This window comes from Haemorhous mexicanus, chromosome 4 (genome assembly GCF_027477595.1).
Source record: "Haemorhous mexicanus isolate bHaeMex1 chromosome 4, bHaeMex1.pri, whole genome shotgun sequence".
In the NCBI taxonomy this organism is placed as follows: domain Eukaryota; kingdom Metazoa; phylum Chordata; class Aves; order Passeriformes; family Fringillidae; genus Haemorhous; species Haemorhous mexicanus.
In genome coordinates, this window is record NC_082344.1 from 12,375,986 (window position 1) to 12,391,592 (window position 15,607).

Sequence of the window (15,607 nt, forward strand, 5' to 3'; positions counted from 1 at the left end):
TAAGAAAGAATATCCTTTGGTGTTTTGATCATTATCTACTTTCAAGCCTAACCAGCAAGAGGGGAGATTTAAGTCATGAAACAGAGAGCACCCAACAAGTTCTAGGTGATGTCCAGGTGTTCTTCCAAAGATTGTTGGTAGAAATGCCTTGTTAAGGTTAGGGGCTGGACAGGCTTCAGTGCTCTCAGAGCCAGGGGAGGTTAACAAAGCTTGGGAAGAAGGATGTACCGCTGTGGATGCCCCATAGTGCACACCACGAATGCAGAATTTAGGGGCCACAAGGACATCTGGCAGAACTCCCAAGATAAGGAGGAAACAAATGAAGGTAGCTCAGTAATTGTGCTGAAATGGGCTCCCACTGGCTAACTGGGAATTCCGGCAGGGGCAGATCCCGAGCGACTCACAGAGCACCGACACAAAAACCCACCGGCCACAAAGGAGAGAGACTGAGCACGGGATTAATTAGCACCAGAGCTGAGAGAACCACTAACCAGCAGAAGAATACTGATTAGTAAGAAAACTGTGTAACCTGTAGCCAAAGAACACCAATCCCTTTGTTTACTAAAATATATAGGAAAAAGTTCTGATAGTTGGAGCGCTTGATCTGCGGATTATCTGTGGATTAATCACCCAGGGTTGTGCAACTCTGAAATAGGTACTCGGCGTCTCTCTCGAGTGTCTCTCATTATCGGCTTGCTGCACACCGGGCGACCAGCCCGGATTTGCGGGCGCCAGTGATAGCGCAGCCCGGCCCGGCGGGGCAGGAGGCGGGCGGGCAGCGGGCGAGGGAGCAGCAGCGCCAGTAGCCCATAAGGGCCACAAGGAAACGGAAGCCTCCTCCCAATCGCACTTCCGCCGAGTCCCGTGCCCACGATCACTTCCAGGTCGGGGCTGGCTTCCGGCGGGATGCGGGGGGCGGCCGGGCCCCGCTCGCTCCCCGCCGTGCTTTGAGGGACCGCGGCGGCCCGGCCGCGAGGGGGCGCCGGCGGCAGCGCGCGGGGGGCGCGGGCGGGGCGGGAGCAGCGCGCGGGGCCGGGCCGGATTCGGTCCCCGCCGGTGCGGGGCCGCCGCCCGCGGAAGATGTGGGCGCACGTCTGGGGGTTCCTGTACAGCAACTACTTTCGGTTCTGGCTGAAGTGGGTCCTGCGGCTGCTGACGGGCAAGTGCGAGCTGCAGCGCCTCCTGGGCGGCGCGGAGGCGGGCGCGCGTCGGACGCTGAGCGTAGGTAATGGAGGGGCCGGGGCCGGGGCCGCGAGATTGCCTCGGAAGCGTCGTGTACGGCAGCAGTCACAGGATCATTTAGCCTGGAAAAGAGCTCCGTGATCATCGATTCCAGCCATTAACGCAGCACTACCAGACCCAGCACTAAACCACGTCTCCCAGTGCCTCATCCACACATCCTTTAAATCTCCCCGGGAATGGTGGTGACTGAGCTACTGCCCTGGACAGCCTGTTCAGTGCTTGACATCCCTTTCGGTGGTGGGTGACATTTGCCCTCATATCCAACTTCAGCCTCCCCTGGCACAACCTGAGGACGTTTCCTGACCTCCTGTCACTGATTACCTGGGAGAAGGGATCGACCCCCTCCTGTCCACAGCCTCCTTTCCAGTGGTTGCAGGGAGCGATCGAGTTCCCCCTGAGCCTCCTGCTTTCCAGGAGCTGGAAACCAGTACCTGCTGTGCATCCCCAGAATTATATTTTCACTCTTCCTTTCATCTCAGCTATCCTATGAAACTTCTAAATCAATGCCAGAACTGGCTTCCTTGTCTACTTGCTAAGAAAATTCCAGTATCATCAAAAAGTGAATCAGAAATCATACTTCACCAGAGTCTTCCCATTTCTTTATGTTTATGCTTTTACCTTCCTTTACCAAAAAAATTGACATTGTATAGACATAAATGCATTTTTTGGAGGTGAGGAAGAGCGATTTAACTTACAATTCTGCTTGATGCAGAATTTTGATCTAAAATAGCAATTCAAGAAACTGCTGAATATTTTTGTAGTTTTACAATAAATTGCAGAAGTGACCATACTTCCTTATTCTTCAGTAATAAACACAAAATAATGTCTAAGAACAGGAAGATATCAATGACATATTTCTCTTCTGATATCTTTTCAAATTTGTCTTTGATTTGTACATGTAATTGATGCTTTAAAAAATCCAAATCTATTTTCAGCATTGTACTGAAAAGTTATAAAAAAAAAATCTGTGTAAATTAAGACATTCTGTTACCTTATAAACTGTTCATTTTAAGACTGGTTAATTTTTTATTACATGTATAAAAGGGATGCAGAATTTTATAATACTTATATACTGCAAAACCACTTACTGACTATTATTTAAAACAGTTCAATTTAATGGTGAAATCTACTTTTTTCCATCTTGCAGAACATTCACTGGAATCATCAAAAAATAAGGTAAGAGATACTAGAGATAAAACTGTAATAAAACCTTTTTCAGAGACAGATCCCAGAAGAATAACACATGCATTTACTTTTTGAGAGGGGCAAACTGAAGACAAGTAAAGGACAGAGAGAAGAGAACTTGGAATTTTGTGTTCTGTGTGCTAGGTTTATTTAAGGTTTCTCAAAAATAATCCCATGTCCCTTCAGACATTTGTTTCATTGAAATCTCCCCTTTGTTAGCTACCTGTCTTCTAATTCTGAAGCACTTTCTTGGCTGCACTTCTTTCAGCTGCATTAGGAAGAGCGTATTTCAATTCAGCAGCTGAAAGCAAACAAGAACCTAGACCAAGCAACTCTCCAGTTTTGTATTTATTCTTTATGCAACTCCTATGTAAACGTTGTTTACAGCCTGACAAAGTACAAATCATGCTCTCATGTAATTTTTGCAGATCTTTTATATGCACTTTGAGCCCGTGCATTGTAAGCAATTGCCTTAAACTGACCCTTTTCCTCTTGTAGTAAATAATACAACAGATATACAGCAGCTGAGCAATAATAATAATAAAGTAGATAATGTCTTCCTTCCTCATGAAGTCCTTTAATGTGTTAACTGCCTAGGTTTTAAGAAATGCTGTACATGTTGAAGAAGCTGAAGTGGAGAAGTGTGTCAGAGATGTAATGAAAGAAAAGAAGATTGAACAGAAGGACACAAGGTGTGTTTGGAAACCTCTCTCTGTTCTCACTTGTTTCCACGTTCTTCCAGCTGCTTAACCTGATGCAATATTTGTATTCAACGGAAATATTCAGAATGAAATCTGAAAATTAGATGTGGTCATGTTCTCATCAGTTCTAGAAAATAAATTGCAAAGTTTAATTCATGTGGATTTGGCATTACTGTATGTCTGTTTTGCAAGTCCCTTCTGTTACTCCATATTCTAACTAGTATGATCATTGCATAGGTTGATTACAAGAACTATATAATTCCCTAGATATGTTTGAGAGAATGTAGTGATGCCTGATTAATGTTTGCATTCATCTGCGTAAGTAATTAGTGAGTGACAGGGAATAATCAAAATTTCTTCTGTTTTTCTTTTTTTTGTATGTAAGACTTACAAAGAGTTTGGGGGTAGGTGAAGGTGCAGTGGTCAGGATGATATATGGAGTTTTGTGCCATGACAGGTTTTAGCTTTTTTTTTTTTTTTTTTTTTTTTTTTTTTTTTTTTTTTTTTTTTTTTTTTTTTCCCTCCCCGTAATGAAGGCAATAGAGTCTGACTGCAGCACTGGAATCAGCTAGAGATGTTTAAATTATGTAAGTGTACTTAAACCAGTATGCTGTACTTTGTAAAGATACACATAAAGCACTTCCTAATTCCTTTGTTTACATTGCAATAACATAAGAAAGGTCTTATTATGTAATTGAAGCTAGAATTTATGGCTGAGTAGGCCTATTTAAATCCCCTCTATGGTGTTTTGTCATTGTTTCAGGTTTAAGACAAATTTGCATATATCCTTGCTACAGATATCAGGTTATAAAAAATTGTATTTGGATGTGGAGAGCCTAAGGAAGGTCCCATATGATTCAGAAAATGAAGAACATGAGGAACAGTTAATTGAGGTGAAATAATTTTTAAAATACATGTGCTGTTTGTTTGGTTTTCTCCTCCCCTCCCAATCCAACACCTTGAGAGAACTTACTGGTAGCATTCTTACCAGCTGGCCTATTTAAAGCTCTTTTCTATTTCTAGACTGCAAAGCAGAACTGCAAACTACTGAAATGACACATTAAAATAAAACCTCAAAGAAAAAAAAAATTAACTAGAGTTACATGCAGTGGAGTTATTTGTGTGAAATCAGACATAACAACAATATATATGTAGAAAAATTAATTTGTGATGTGTCACTGAAGAATCACTACTAAAAAGATTTATAGCCTTATGCACAGATCTAACTTCGTAAACCACTAATTACTAAATAAAAAAGACACTAATTTTTTCTTATTACTGTATCCCATTCGATGTCAAGGAAGATAGTTTGATGCTGGAAGATAAAACTTCATAATTATCTCAGCTTGCTATGGAAGCCCCAGCACTGACATGTTAAATGAGTATTCATTGAGAATTTATATTTCAGTTTATAGCTGTCCTATTACAAAATTATGCATAAATTAATTTCTGTAGTGAAACAAATCTTTGTTTCCTTGGTATTCATACAGCAGCTTTGTCTGTGAAGGGAAATTACCACATTTAATGTTAAATGTAATAACTTCCATAATTGCTGAAGTGAGCCATTGTAGCAGACCCCACATTGCCACTAATAGGAAAAAGCAGCATATGGATTGTGCCCTGTTCCCTGGTGCATGGTTTCTAGTGTGCAGCAGCAAATGTTCTGAATGTGACTTGTAATACTTGAGCAGCATAACATGGAAGTCTATTTGTACAGCTCTGGAATTTGCTGATGCCTCATGAGAATCTGAAGGCCAGAATCAGCAAACAGTGGTGTGACATTGGCTTCCAAGGCGATGATCCTAAAACAGACTTCAGAGGAATGGGGCTGCTGGGCTTAGTGAACCTGGTGTAAGTGAAAAGAGGCATTTCATTCTATTTGTAACTAATTTTCAGTATCTGTATTTTCTCTAGTTAATGCTATTTTTAATAAAAACTGAGTAGAAGCAAATAGAAAGTAGTATGTTCAACATTTCTAGTGGCTGAATGTTGTAAACATGTGATGTGGTTGGGTAAGGACAAGAAGTGAGGGAAGGGACAGAAATTTGCCCAAGACACCTTATTTTGTTGTTGCCTCATGATAGAGTTGGTAGGTTGTACCTAACTTGGCAAAGCTTTAAAAATTCCTGAATGTAAAAATTCCTATTGTAATGAAAAATAGACAAGTTTGCATATCTTCGCTAAGCTAACTTTTTGGACTAGGTTGAACTTCATATTTGATGTTCAGATCACAATGATTTTTTTTTTTTTACAGTATTAGTTCATGCTGAAAATAATTTATTTTGCTACCTTTTCCTTGGTTTTCATTTTGTGCCATTTTCCAGTTACAAGCTAGTTTTCACCTTTAGTTTAAAGGTACAGATTTTAATGTTGACATCAATTTTTTAATGTTGACAGTATTTTTTTTTCAAAGAATTTAAAATAGTATTTTACACTGCCAGGTATTTTAGTAAGCATTACACCAATGAAGCTCGACAGATCCTTTCTCGGTCAAATCACCCAAAACTGGGGTAAGTCACTCTAGAATTTTTTCTGGCTACTTCTATGTAATAACTTAAGTGAAGACTGTTAAACATGTGTCCAGAAAGTAAAGAGGAAAATATATGTGGTCTTTTTCCATTAAAGAATGAAAAAAAGGGTCAAAATAGAAAGGTGTGAGAAACCAAACACAAAGCAATTTCTAGCTGGGAACTAAGTGCAGCTTTTAATTTTTTTTTCAGAATAGATTTGTTGGGGCAAAAATGTTGCAAAATTTCATCTTTATTTAACATAGTAAATCCCTTTAACATTGTAGTTAGTTTTATTTATAGTAGACTTAGATTTGATTTAGAAATTCATACTTGTTTTTCACCTTCTTACTGATCCTGTGTTGGGGTAGTTTAGATTACCTCTTAAGGTCCTTTTTTTCCCTCTAGGTTTCTGCTGTGTAATAAGTATTTACAAACAGGTGGTTTGTTTGTTTAAATTTGTTTTCGAAAACTTCACATATTTAAGCATTTAGCTGATTTTACAGGGAAATATACTCTCAAACCAGTCAGATAGAATAATCTGATCCATCTAGCTCCTAGTTAGCTTGATGACCTACCGAAAAACAGGAGCCCTTCATGACTTTGATTGTGACTAACATTACCCTGTGCAACTCTGTCATGAACAGGATATGTGAGACTTTTTGCTCAATTATATAAGTATATAATTGGCACAAATTAATTAATTTTTACTTTTTCTTCCTCTACAAACACTTTAACTGTTGTTTAAGAATTTCTGTTATAATACTTTTTATGTCATGCAACAGAAAACCAGATTCTTTCAGCTTGAGCAACAGGTTGAAATAGACATTCCATTTACAGTGCAGCAATGTTTTTCACATCCAATTTTTAATATTCCAGCAGATCTAAGGATTTCAGATGAATAAGTTGAAGTCAGTTGATTAACTTTGCTGTCTCAATATTACTGTAACTTTTACATGGTTGGATGCACCAGGGAATGGTCTGTACATTGGAATCAGCTCATCAACAAGTATTACAGGAAAAATTTGGACTATCATAGCTATCCTAAAGCAGAGTGTGCCAGGGAACATTTTAAGTCTTTCCATCCATAATGTAAGCCCGTGATTTATGTTGCAGGTACTCCTATGCCATAGTTGGGATCAATCTGACAGAGATGGCATACAGCTTGCTCAAGAATGGTGCTTTGAAGGGTCATCTCTACAACATGGTCTCTGGGTTGCCACAGATGGAGCACTTCCATCAGTTTTACTGTAAGTATCTCTAGCTGCTCTAGTACTCAGGGAGGGCCACAACATAGAGTTTGGGCTCTTTGGAGTGTGTTTCCACTCTTTTCTCATTAGCCAGAGCAAGCTGTTTGTCTTCTGTATTGGAAGTGCATCTGCTGCTTAAACATTGTGCTACAGAAATGTACATTTAAGGATAATTTCTGTGGCTTTCTATATTTTGGATACTCCAGTCTGAAAACTCAGTATTCGCATATTTATTTTTTTATTTATTATTAGAGCATCCAAAAGCTTGCTGTAGGTCAGGATGGGACAGTCCTTGTTTTAAGAGGTTGAAGAGAGTCTAAAGGATCACTCTAGGACTGGCTGTATTTTATTTTCTTCACAGGTTATCTAGTTTATGAGTTTGACAAGTTCTGGTTTGAAGAGGAACCAGAAAGCATTATGCACTTCAACCAGTACAGAGAGAAATTCCATGAAAAAATTAAGGGACTTCTACTGGATTACAATGTGGTACTGACCTTACAAGATACAAAGAAACCTTAATTCCTCTGCAGTATATGTGATTCTGTATTAACAATTGTGTGATGCATTCAGATGGAAATTTTGTGTGTTTCACCAAAAACTGTCTAACAATAGAACTTTTTTTTTTACATTTAAAAAAAAGAAAATTAGCAAAATTCAATTAGGGAAGCTTGGACAATCAACCTCTGTTTACAGATATTTTTATGCTATTCTCCAAAGGGCAGCTTTTTGAAAAAAGAAATGAAACAAAACCCAACCAAGAAACCAACACAAAAAACAACCCACAAATCTCAAGAACCTCTGGATTGCTTACTTTTATATTTTCTTTTATACTTCGTGGTGAAGAAACGTGAAGCAGATATTTATGCTGCATCATATTTTCTATGAATGGGTTTGACTGTTAATGGTCTTTTAAAAGACAGTTTAAGTTGTGCTTTTCAAATTTGAATTTAAATTCCAGCCTTTTAATGTAACGGTTGAAGTTCAACTTTTAGTTGAAATTATTGTGATTTTAGATTTTTTGTGTTCTTGTTCCTTTATATGTCATTGATCGTTCACTCAACAATGTTAAATTTCTTTGTAATTAAGAGGTCCTCAAAGGAGATGTATTATTTGTTTATAATTTTGGAAAAGAGGCTTAATCCATCAGCATATTGTACTTAATAGCATTCTAGTACTTACTAGAAATTACTTCTGGAAAGGAAATTTATCTATAAATTTGTACCAGCCAATTCCTATGCTTGAAAGAAGTTTAGTTTGCAAACAAACAAAAAGAACCATGTGTCATCAGCATGAGGATAAAATCCTCAGGCTAAAGCTACTCTTTTTAGAAGTATTCCTATTGTAAAAAACTTTAGATTCTTTCTAATCTGTCTTCAAATGATGAGAATGATTGATTCAGAATCTCTTGTCAGCCCTTTCTTTTAGCAGCTAAGGGGGTATTCTTAGTGGGAGGTACAACAGATTTACTTTAGCCTTTTTATAAATTAAAAAAAAAAAAACCTTTATTGCAGCTGCAATCCTTATTTTGTAAAAATAAATTCACATCTGAGTACAAGTCTAAAAAAGATGTATTTTCCATGGAAGGGATGCAACTTTGATGTGTTCCTTAGTCTTGCCATCCTCAGACAATCTAATAGATAGAACTTCATGTCTGTATTGTGACTAATTATTGCTTAGAGCAACTTTAAATGGATTTGGTATGACCATCACTTTGTTTTCTAAGACCTTCTATTAAATAAGTGCCTTCTGCTGTTTTCAATCAGCTTTTTATTTTGAGTCTTCTAGCTAGATCACAGCCTTAGAAACTTGAGTAATTTGAGGAAGATTTTTTCACCTTATACCTAAATGGTTCACAGTGGCACAAAATTTGTATGTTGATACAAGCTTTCATATATTTTTTTTTAATCATCTCAGGTAAACTAGTTAATTTCTAGTCAATGATTACTCCAGAAGAGATTCCTGAAGAATTTAAGTATTGAACACAATGAATGGAAGCATGAGGGGAAAAAAAAAAAAAAAAAAAAAAGACAACCCCCTGTTTGTAATGAGTGTTATTATACTACATAAGTATGAAATATAATATGTAATACTGCATTTCTTGGAGATCATCTAAACCTACCTGGACATAGCCCTAAGCAGCCTCCTTTGAGGGGCCCTGCTTTAGGCTAGGGATTGGACTTGGTGATCCCCAGAGGTGTCTTCCCACCCCAGTAATTCTGTGAGTCTGGATTGTAGTGACTTGTTGCACTGCATCCACCCTTGTGCTCTCACTCCCTTAAATGCAGGGATCTCTTGCTTGTGGGGAAGCTCCTGTTTAGGGTACACAGTACATGCCTATGGGGTAACAGTTCTCGTCTTTTTTGGATACCTTAGGTACAGATGAGAGTCAGACAAGTTAAATGTGTTCAGGGTAAGGAAGGGTTCAGTCTCACCTCTGCTGGGTTGATGCTGTTCTACCAATATAAAAAAAACCCCAAAAACAACAACAGCAACCCTGTGAAGATGGGCACAGGGACAGTATTTATGGTTTGCCCTGGTTGAAACTGAATAGCTGAACTGACCAGATTAGATTCAAACTGACAATGGGAGGCCCAGTTCTTTTGCTGCTCCCCTGGACAGGGATCCTGGAATACTCGCCAATGAAGTGTTGAGGTCCTGTGGAGAGCATTCTGGGATTCAGGTCCTGTGGTGCAGCTCTGTTTCTCTGAGCTTTGCAGACCCTGGACATGTCAAAAATCCAAGGAAGGAAGTAGAAAGTGGCCCACGTGGTTACTTTCTAGCCCCATCTTCTGTCATGTTTGTCTTCATTAGTAACTTTCTCTACTGCTTGTAGATCTCCTTTGCAAACAAAACACGACCGACTTTTTGAATCCCAGAAGTGATCCCAGTTATGTTTGGCAGCAGCAGCAAAGGAGATGCTATTTGTTTTCATCTACTGCCTGCCAGCTAGTTACAAAATCATTTGAGCCATCTCTAAGGGCTCCCCTGAGCTATGTCTGCAAGCTTTTTTTTCTATTTTTTCCAGCAGTTCATTCATCTACACCCTTGTCTTTCCAGCACTGAAACTTTCACTGGGCTCCTTGTTCTCCGGGAGACTGACATTTAACTGTTGCTGAGGCTTCTAAAGCCCAACCATAGAGTCTCAGGGTTCCTATCACACACCTGAGATGTTTTAGTGTTAAATGTAGCTCAGGCTTTTAATAAGATGCATCTTTGGTAGTTTTTTTTTTCTTCTTAAATCAATGGGTGATCTGGGAAGTAAACTGTGGCAGTAAACCCAACCATCATCAGATGAGTGAGACATAAGGGAATGCATTAGTTTGCATGTAGTAATTAAAGTGAATGTTTATCTTAGGCTCCAGTGCATCTTCCCAGGAAACTGTTAGAATTTGCATGTGGTTTTGTATGATCAACTAGACCAGTAATTCTGTCTAGGAGTCACTCACTATATGTAGACTAATTCTGGCTATCCCTGTTTGCACCCCTGGTAGCTTAACTGTATTATGGTGGTAGCTAGAAAATATTTTGAAATAGGTAAAATTGTGTTTAGAGAAGGCAAGAACAAGGCTTTACTAGTCAGTGGTATTTTATGCTAACTCTGTTGTAACATGACAGTCCTAAGGTTATGGAAGACTGGAAATGGAGGTAGGCCACTTTTCTGCAAGTTGATATAATTTTGAACATCAGAATTTTTTGCTCACAGATTATTCTAAGAGTCTTAAAAACTCGGTAAATTATTCTTTATTAACCATCATGTTTTAAATACATATTATCTTATTAGAACTTGCAAGTGCTGTTAGTTTTCTAACTTGCTGCCTCTCTAAAACATTCACTATGTGAAAACTTTTATGCAATAATATTAAAAAAAATTAAAATTGGAGACAAGGTGGTTTTCTAAATTTGTTGTTGTTCCTGTAGCAAATGTTTAACAAACAACCTTCACTTTTGTTTTTAAGTGTATGCTTGAAACATGGTGTCACTCTATGAACAAATTAATCCGGAGATAAGCAGAATGCTTATCATTCAATTAATTTACCAGCAAATGTAACATCTAATCTTTCACTAAGTAAACATATTGTTTCAGAAGTAACTAACTTGATTGGAAAGCCATGTGAAGACAGTACTACATAGGAAGAAACACTCTTTTTAAACTGGTTGTGCTTCAGTCATCTGATACAGCCATGTAAAGAAGAGGGCATTTTGTCCTAAAGGACAGTAGTACCAGGCCAATTTAAACACCACAGGTAAATAGTTTCAGACTTTCAGTCTTTGAAAAACAAAACAAAAATGCAACAAAAATTAAACGCACACACAACTCCATTGGTTTTCCAGATTTTCCGTCCTAGTTTAAATACAATTTCGCAAAAGAAATAACTTAGCCTTTTTTTAGGAATTATGATGAAAAAGTTTGTGTTTAGTTAGGTGGGAGTTGAGCAGTCAGCATCCTTCACAATACTGCTAGTGATGTGTGGTGAAGATGTAGCTTGTGGTTTCCTTCTGTCATTCTTGTTTGTGTTGCTGTAGTACCATGGTGACCCATCTTTGGACTGATGTTTCTTGTGCCATTCTTTCTCTAGGGAGTTAAGAACAACCCAGCCCAAGACAATTTGTGGGCAGTTTCTTCTTACGACACTGTGCTTAGACAGCTGCATACTAATAGGAATTCCTGTTTACCACAATGTAAAAGCAATAATGTATACTGTGATGTCTGTGTAATAGAGATGTTTACAATGGTAGCAAATAAAGAATGGGTTAGTCCAAAATATTGTCAACAGTCGTGTCTTTGGCCTGCTGGAAAATGTAACAATTTTCAGTTTCATCCACCTGCACTTGGATATGAGTGAAAGCTTTATCCTACTTTTTTCTTCCCCCCATCCTCCTAACTTGCCTCCAGCTTGCTGGAGGTCCTTGGTTCTCAATCCTGTTACACAGATGGGCTACTGTAGTCTGCTGCAAGTGGTAGAGGTTTATCACTGCTTCATTTCACTTGCTTTTAAAGTCTTCACTTGAAAAGAAGCTCTGTCTCAAGCTTAAAAAAAAAAAAACTACCCACAAAAATTTTAAATCCACAGCACAAAAAAAGCCCCTACCAAACCCAAACCCCCAGAAAACCCCTCAGCAATGACTTTATTTGAAGGACCTGGAGGTTAACTCTCAGAGGCAACTCAAAATCCGAGCATTTTTGCTCAGGAGGAACAAAATTTAAAAGCTGGAGAACAACTCTGGAGATAGAAAACCTCAAGTGTTGCTGGTTTGTTAGTTTTTTTCCAGACTTCTGGCATGCCTTCATACAAGCTATGTTAAATAATTTGCTTGGGGTTTTTTTAGTTTATGTGTATCTCTCAGGCAGCCTTTATTTCTCCTCCTGAATTCTGAAGAACAAATGCTTCTCTTAATGTACTGAAGTGCCATTCCATGAGAACTACAAGATCTCATTCGTAGTGATTTTTTATTTCTGCAGAAGCACAGAACAGGCCTTGCCACTACAGGAACATCCCAGCCCTCCAAGCTCCAACTGTCAGGTTGGTCAGTTATGCAAATGTGTTCTTTTAGAAAATAGGACAAGCAAGCAGCTATTCAGGAAATTTAAACTGAGATCTTGAGTACCACAGGAAAGAGAAGAACCAAATCTTGTCTTCTGAAGTGACATACTTTTGAGATATTTGCCACCATTTATCAGGAACATCTTGCACTGCTGTTAAGACTGACTAAGCTGTATTCCCCAGCTTGGATTCCCAGCTCTAAGTCACTCTTGCACAGCAATGCTGCTGCTATCAGCACATGTTGCAATTAACCATTTTCCAGTGTAATGTTCACTGCCACGTTTTTGTTATTATTTGCAGTCAGGCCAATTTCTGTCTTTGCTATTGAATAAATTAACATTTTAAATTGTGGCAGTTTTGACTGGGGTAGATTTTATTTTCTTCCCAGAGGCTGCTGTGGGGCTGTGTTTTGGATTTGTACTCTACATAGTGTATAGATAATACAGAGATGCTTGTGTTATTGCTGAGCAGGGCTCACCCAGAGCCAAGACCTTTTCTGCTTTTTGTGCTGCCCCACTGGAGGATGTTGGGGGTGCCTGGGAGAGTGGGAGGAAGCACAGCCTGGACAGGTGATCCCAACTGACCAAAGGGATACTCCAGACCATTTGGCATCGTGCTCAGTATATAAAATGAAAAGGAAAGGGGGCACATTGGAGTGATGGTGTTTGTCTTTGCAAGTTACATGTGATGGGGCCTGGCTCTCCTGGAGATGGCTGAACAGCTGAACAGCTGCCTGCCCACAGGAAAGCAGGGAATTCATTTCTTGTTTTCCTTTGCTTGTATGTGGCTTCTGCTTTCCCTGTTAAACTGTCTTTATCTCAATTCACAAGTTTTCAGGCTTTTACCCTTCCAATTCACTCCCTGATCCCACTCCCTGATTCACACCCAGAGTGGGTGCCTGGGGCTTGGTGGCTGCCTGGACTTAAACCATAATGTTAAAAGTCACAACTGCAGCTTGAAGTACATAACACTTGACTCAAGGCTATCTTCTAGTTGAAAGACACAGAAATAGCATAGAAGGAATGTTTTTTCCAATGAGAGAATAAAGCTCAGTAATAGATACAACTGCTTCAATTTTAGTCTCACCGTAACACTCCTGCTCAGCTAAACTGGTGAGCTCTAGTCACAGACCAATCTTTTCCCTCAGCACCACGAGTTGACACCAGGATCTGAAGGAATACTGGAACCTCTAGAATCTAACCAAGCCAAGTACCATGGCACACTCTGCCAAAGGCTAAGCTGACCTACCAATTCATACACAATTCCTCAGTATTTTCTCATTTGTTCAAAATATTTTGCTCTATGCTCAACTAGTCCATATTTCTTACCAAAATGTGTTCATCAACTACGTTTTACTGTTAATACCTTATTTCTGATAAAAGGTGTCTTCTAGCTACAGCATCCCTTGTTACTGGATTACCAAGATCTGGAGCAGACTGGGCACCACAGGGATGCCAGAAGTTTGCAGAGCAGCAGCACAAGGATTCACCAGGGCATGTGCAACAGGTGGAGCTGTTCTCCCTGCCTTTAATACACTTGGGTGGCCTTCTCTGACCTACTGCTTCTGCATTCAACAAGCTGTGGATACAGTGTTTATACAGCAGCTTCGTTGCATTGCTCTAAGGTATACTGATAGAATTAAAACTCTTCCTGATGCTTTTTTGTCAGTTACTGTATGGCAGCTACTGCTGACAAACCCACTTACCACAGTTCCATTCTGATGCTGCAAAATTAAAGGTTAATAATGAAGACCCTCTGACAGGCCCTCCTCCTGAAGCTTGTGAAGTACCTAGGAGGTACCAGACCTGGCTGCACAGCCTTCCAAGCAAAAGCACAGTCTTTGCCTGGCCAGCTGCTTTCAAGCTTTCAACTGTGTTCTCTCCTACAGTTCCTTATATGCCACACCATATATCCCACACCAGCCTCCACCATCTGAATTTATGACACAACGCCTGACTTCTACTGTAACAGAAGCTCTAGAATCACTGTGTAAGAACTCAAAAAATGCTTCTCTCTTTGCAACAGTTTTGATGTCATTTTTCCAGTAGGTTCAATACATCACAGAATAAGCTTCTTATCTGTGTAACACAACTCATATAACACAAGTATTTGCAAGTCTCAACCCTCATCTCTAACACCTAGAACTCAGGAGCTGCAAGATGCTACAATGAAGGAGGTAAGTACCACAGAACTTCCAGGTGTGTTCTGACTAAGCTGAAGTCAGACTGGAAAAAAAGCCATAAGGAAATATTCTTAGCAAGTTTTGTTTGTTTGTTTTTTTAGTAGTGGAAGGTTTATATAAAATAACCTACAAAAAAGCTCTAAAATAGCAGCCCCAACTGAACTCTACAATTCACAGAATAAATAGATTGCATATCCAAGCACATGCCATAGATACTTCTGAAGCCATACTCACTCTCTGTGTAGCACAGCTGCACATACAGTAAACCTTTAAAAATACTTACATTTTCCCAAAAGTTTAACACCATTGTATGCTGGTCAGCTGAATTCTTGTGTAGCTTTCTGTTCACCAGCTCCCACACTGCTACTAAAGAACAGAGCACAGCAGATCTTGTCATCAAATAGGCAACTTCCAGATGGTCCTGATCAAGGACAGGGCAGCCTCATCCAAACAAACTTGGAAAAGATCAACTCACCTGGCTGCTACCTATAGCAATGCCATTCTTAAATAGGACCTGGCTCACACCTGGGAGATTTGCTGATGTGATTAGGAGGGTAAGGAAGGCTACTAGAGCAAAACTAAAAAAAGTTGCCTTGTAAACTGGCCAGAGCTTCACTTGTGGATGCCTCTTCTTGTTACAGGAGCCCAAACAGCAAAATAACTCTTGTCAACCATTGCATCACCCTGGTGGGGTGAGAACAAAGCTGACAAACTCTTTAAAGAAAAATGTTTTGGAGCTGTGTCCTGTGTGTCCCTAAGGGTGTGTGTAAGTTTGCTGATAGGCTTAAATTCACTTTAACATAACAGACACCTTAAAGAGAAATATTTTAGGGATCTGCAAACCTAAAAAGGTCAGTAGTCTAGTTAATGATGTTAATTCATAGTGCTGAAGACTTCCATGACAGTTTATTCAGCTGCCAGACATTGTAACAAAGCCCCCACTCTGGCTTTGGCATCTTAAATTAAAACAAAGTAGTGGCATTCAAAATGGTGATTA

At 39.3% G+C, this 15,607-nt stretch overlaps 1 protein-coding gene across 4 annotated transcripts; it reads left to right on the forward strand.

The window, feature by feature from the left end:
• Nucleotides 1–1,000: 1,000 nt before the first annotated feature.
• ELMOD2 (ELMO domain containing 2) lies at nucleotides 1,001–14,450 on the forward strand. 4 transcript variants are annotated; one of them, XR_009486125.1, is made up of 9 exons: nucleotides 1,001–1,225; nucleotides 2,390–2,418; nucleotides 3,025–3,119; nucleotides 3,892–4,021; nucleotides 4,846–4,979; nucleotides 5,570–5,638; nucleotides 6,752–6,885; nucleotides 12,347–12,407; nucleotides 13,811–14,450. XR_009486125.1 is itself a non-coding variant. In XM_059843822.1 (8 exons), the coding sequence occupies exons 1-8, from the start codon at nucleotides 1,081–1,083 to the stop codon at nucleotides 7,402–7,404; spliced, it is 894 nt and encodes a 297-aa protein (XP_059699805.1). In that variant the 5' UTR covers nucleotides 1,002–1,080; the 3' UTR covers nucleotides 7,405–11,648. The 4 variants fall into 4 exon arrangements, 2 of the variants coding, with proteins under 2 accessions (XP_059699805.1, XP_059699806.1); XR_009486126.1 differs by having other exon boundaries at nucleotides 13,822–14,450; XM_059843822.1 differs by lacking the exons at nucleotides 12,347–12,407; nucleotides 13,811–14,450 and adding an exon at nucleotides 7,247–11,648 and having other exon boundaries at nucleotides 1,002–1,225.
• The last annotated feature ends 1,157 nt before the right edge of the window (nucleotides 14,451–15,607 follow it).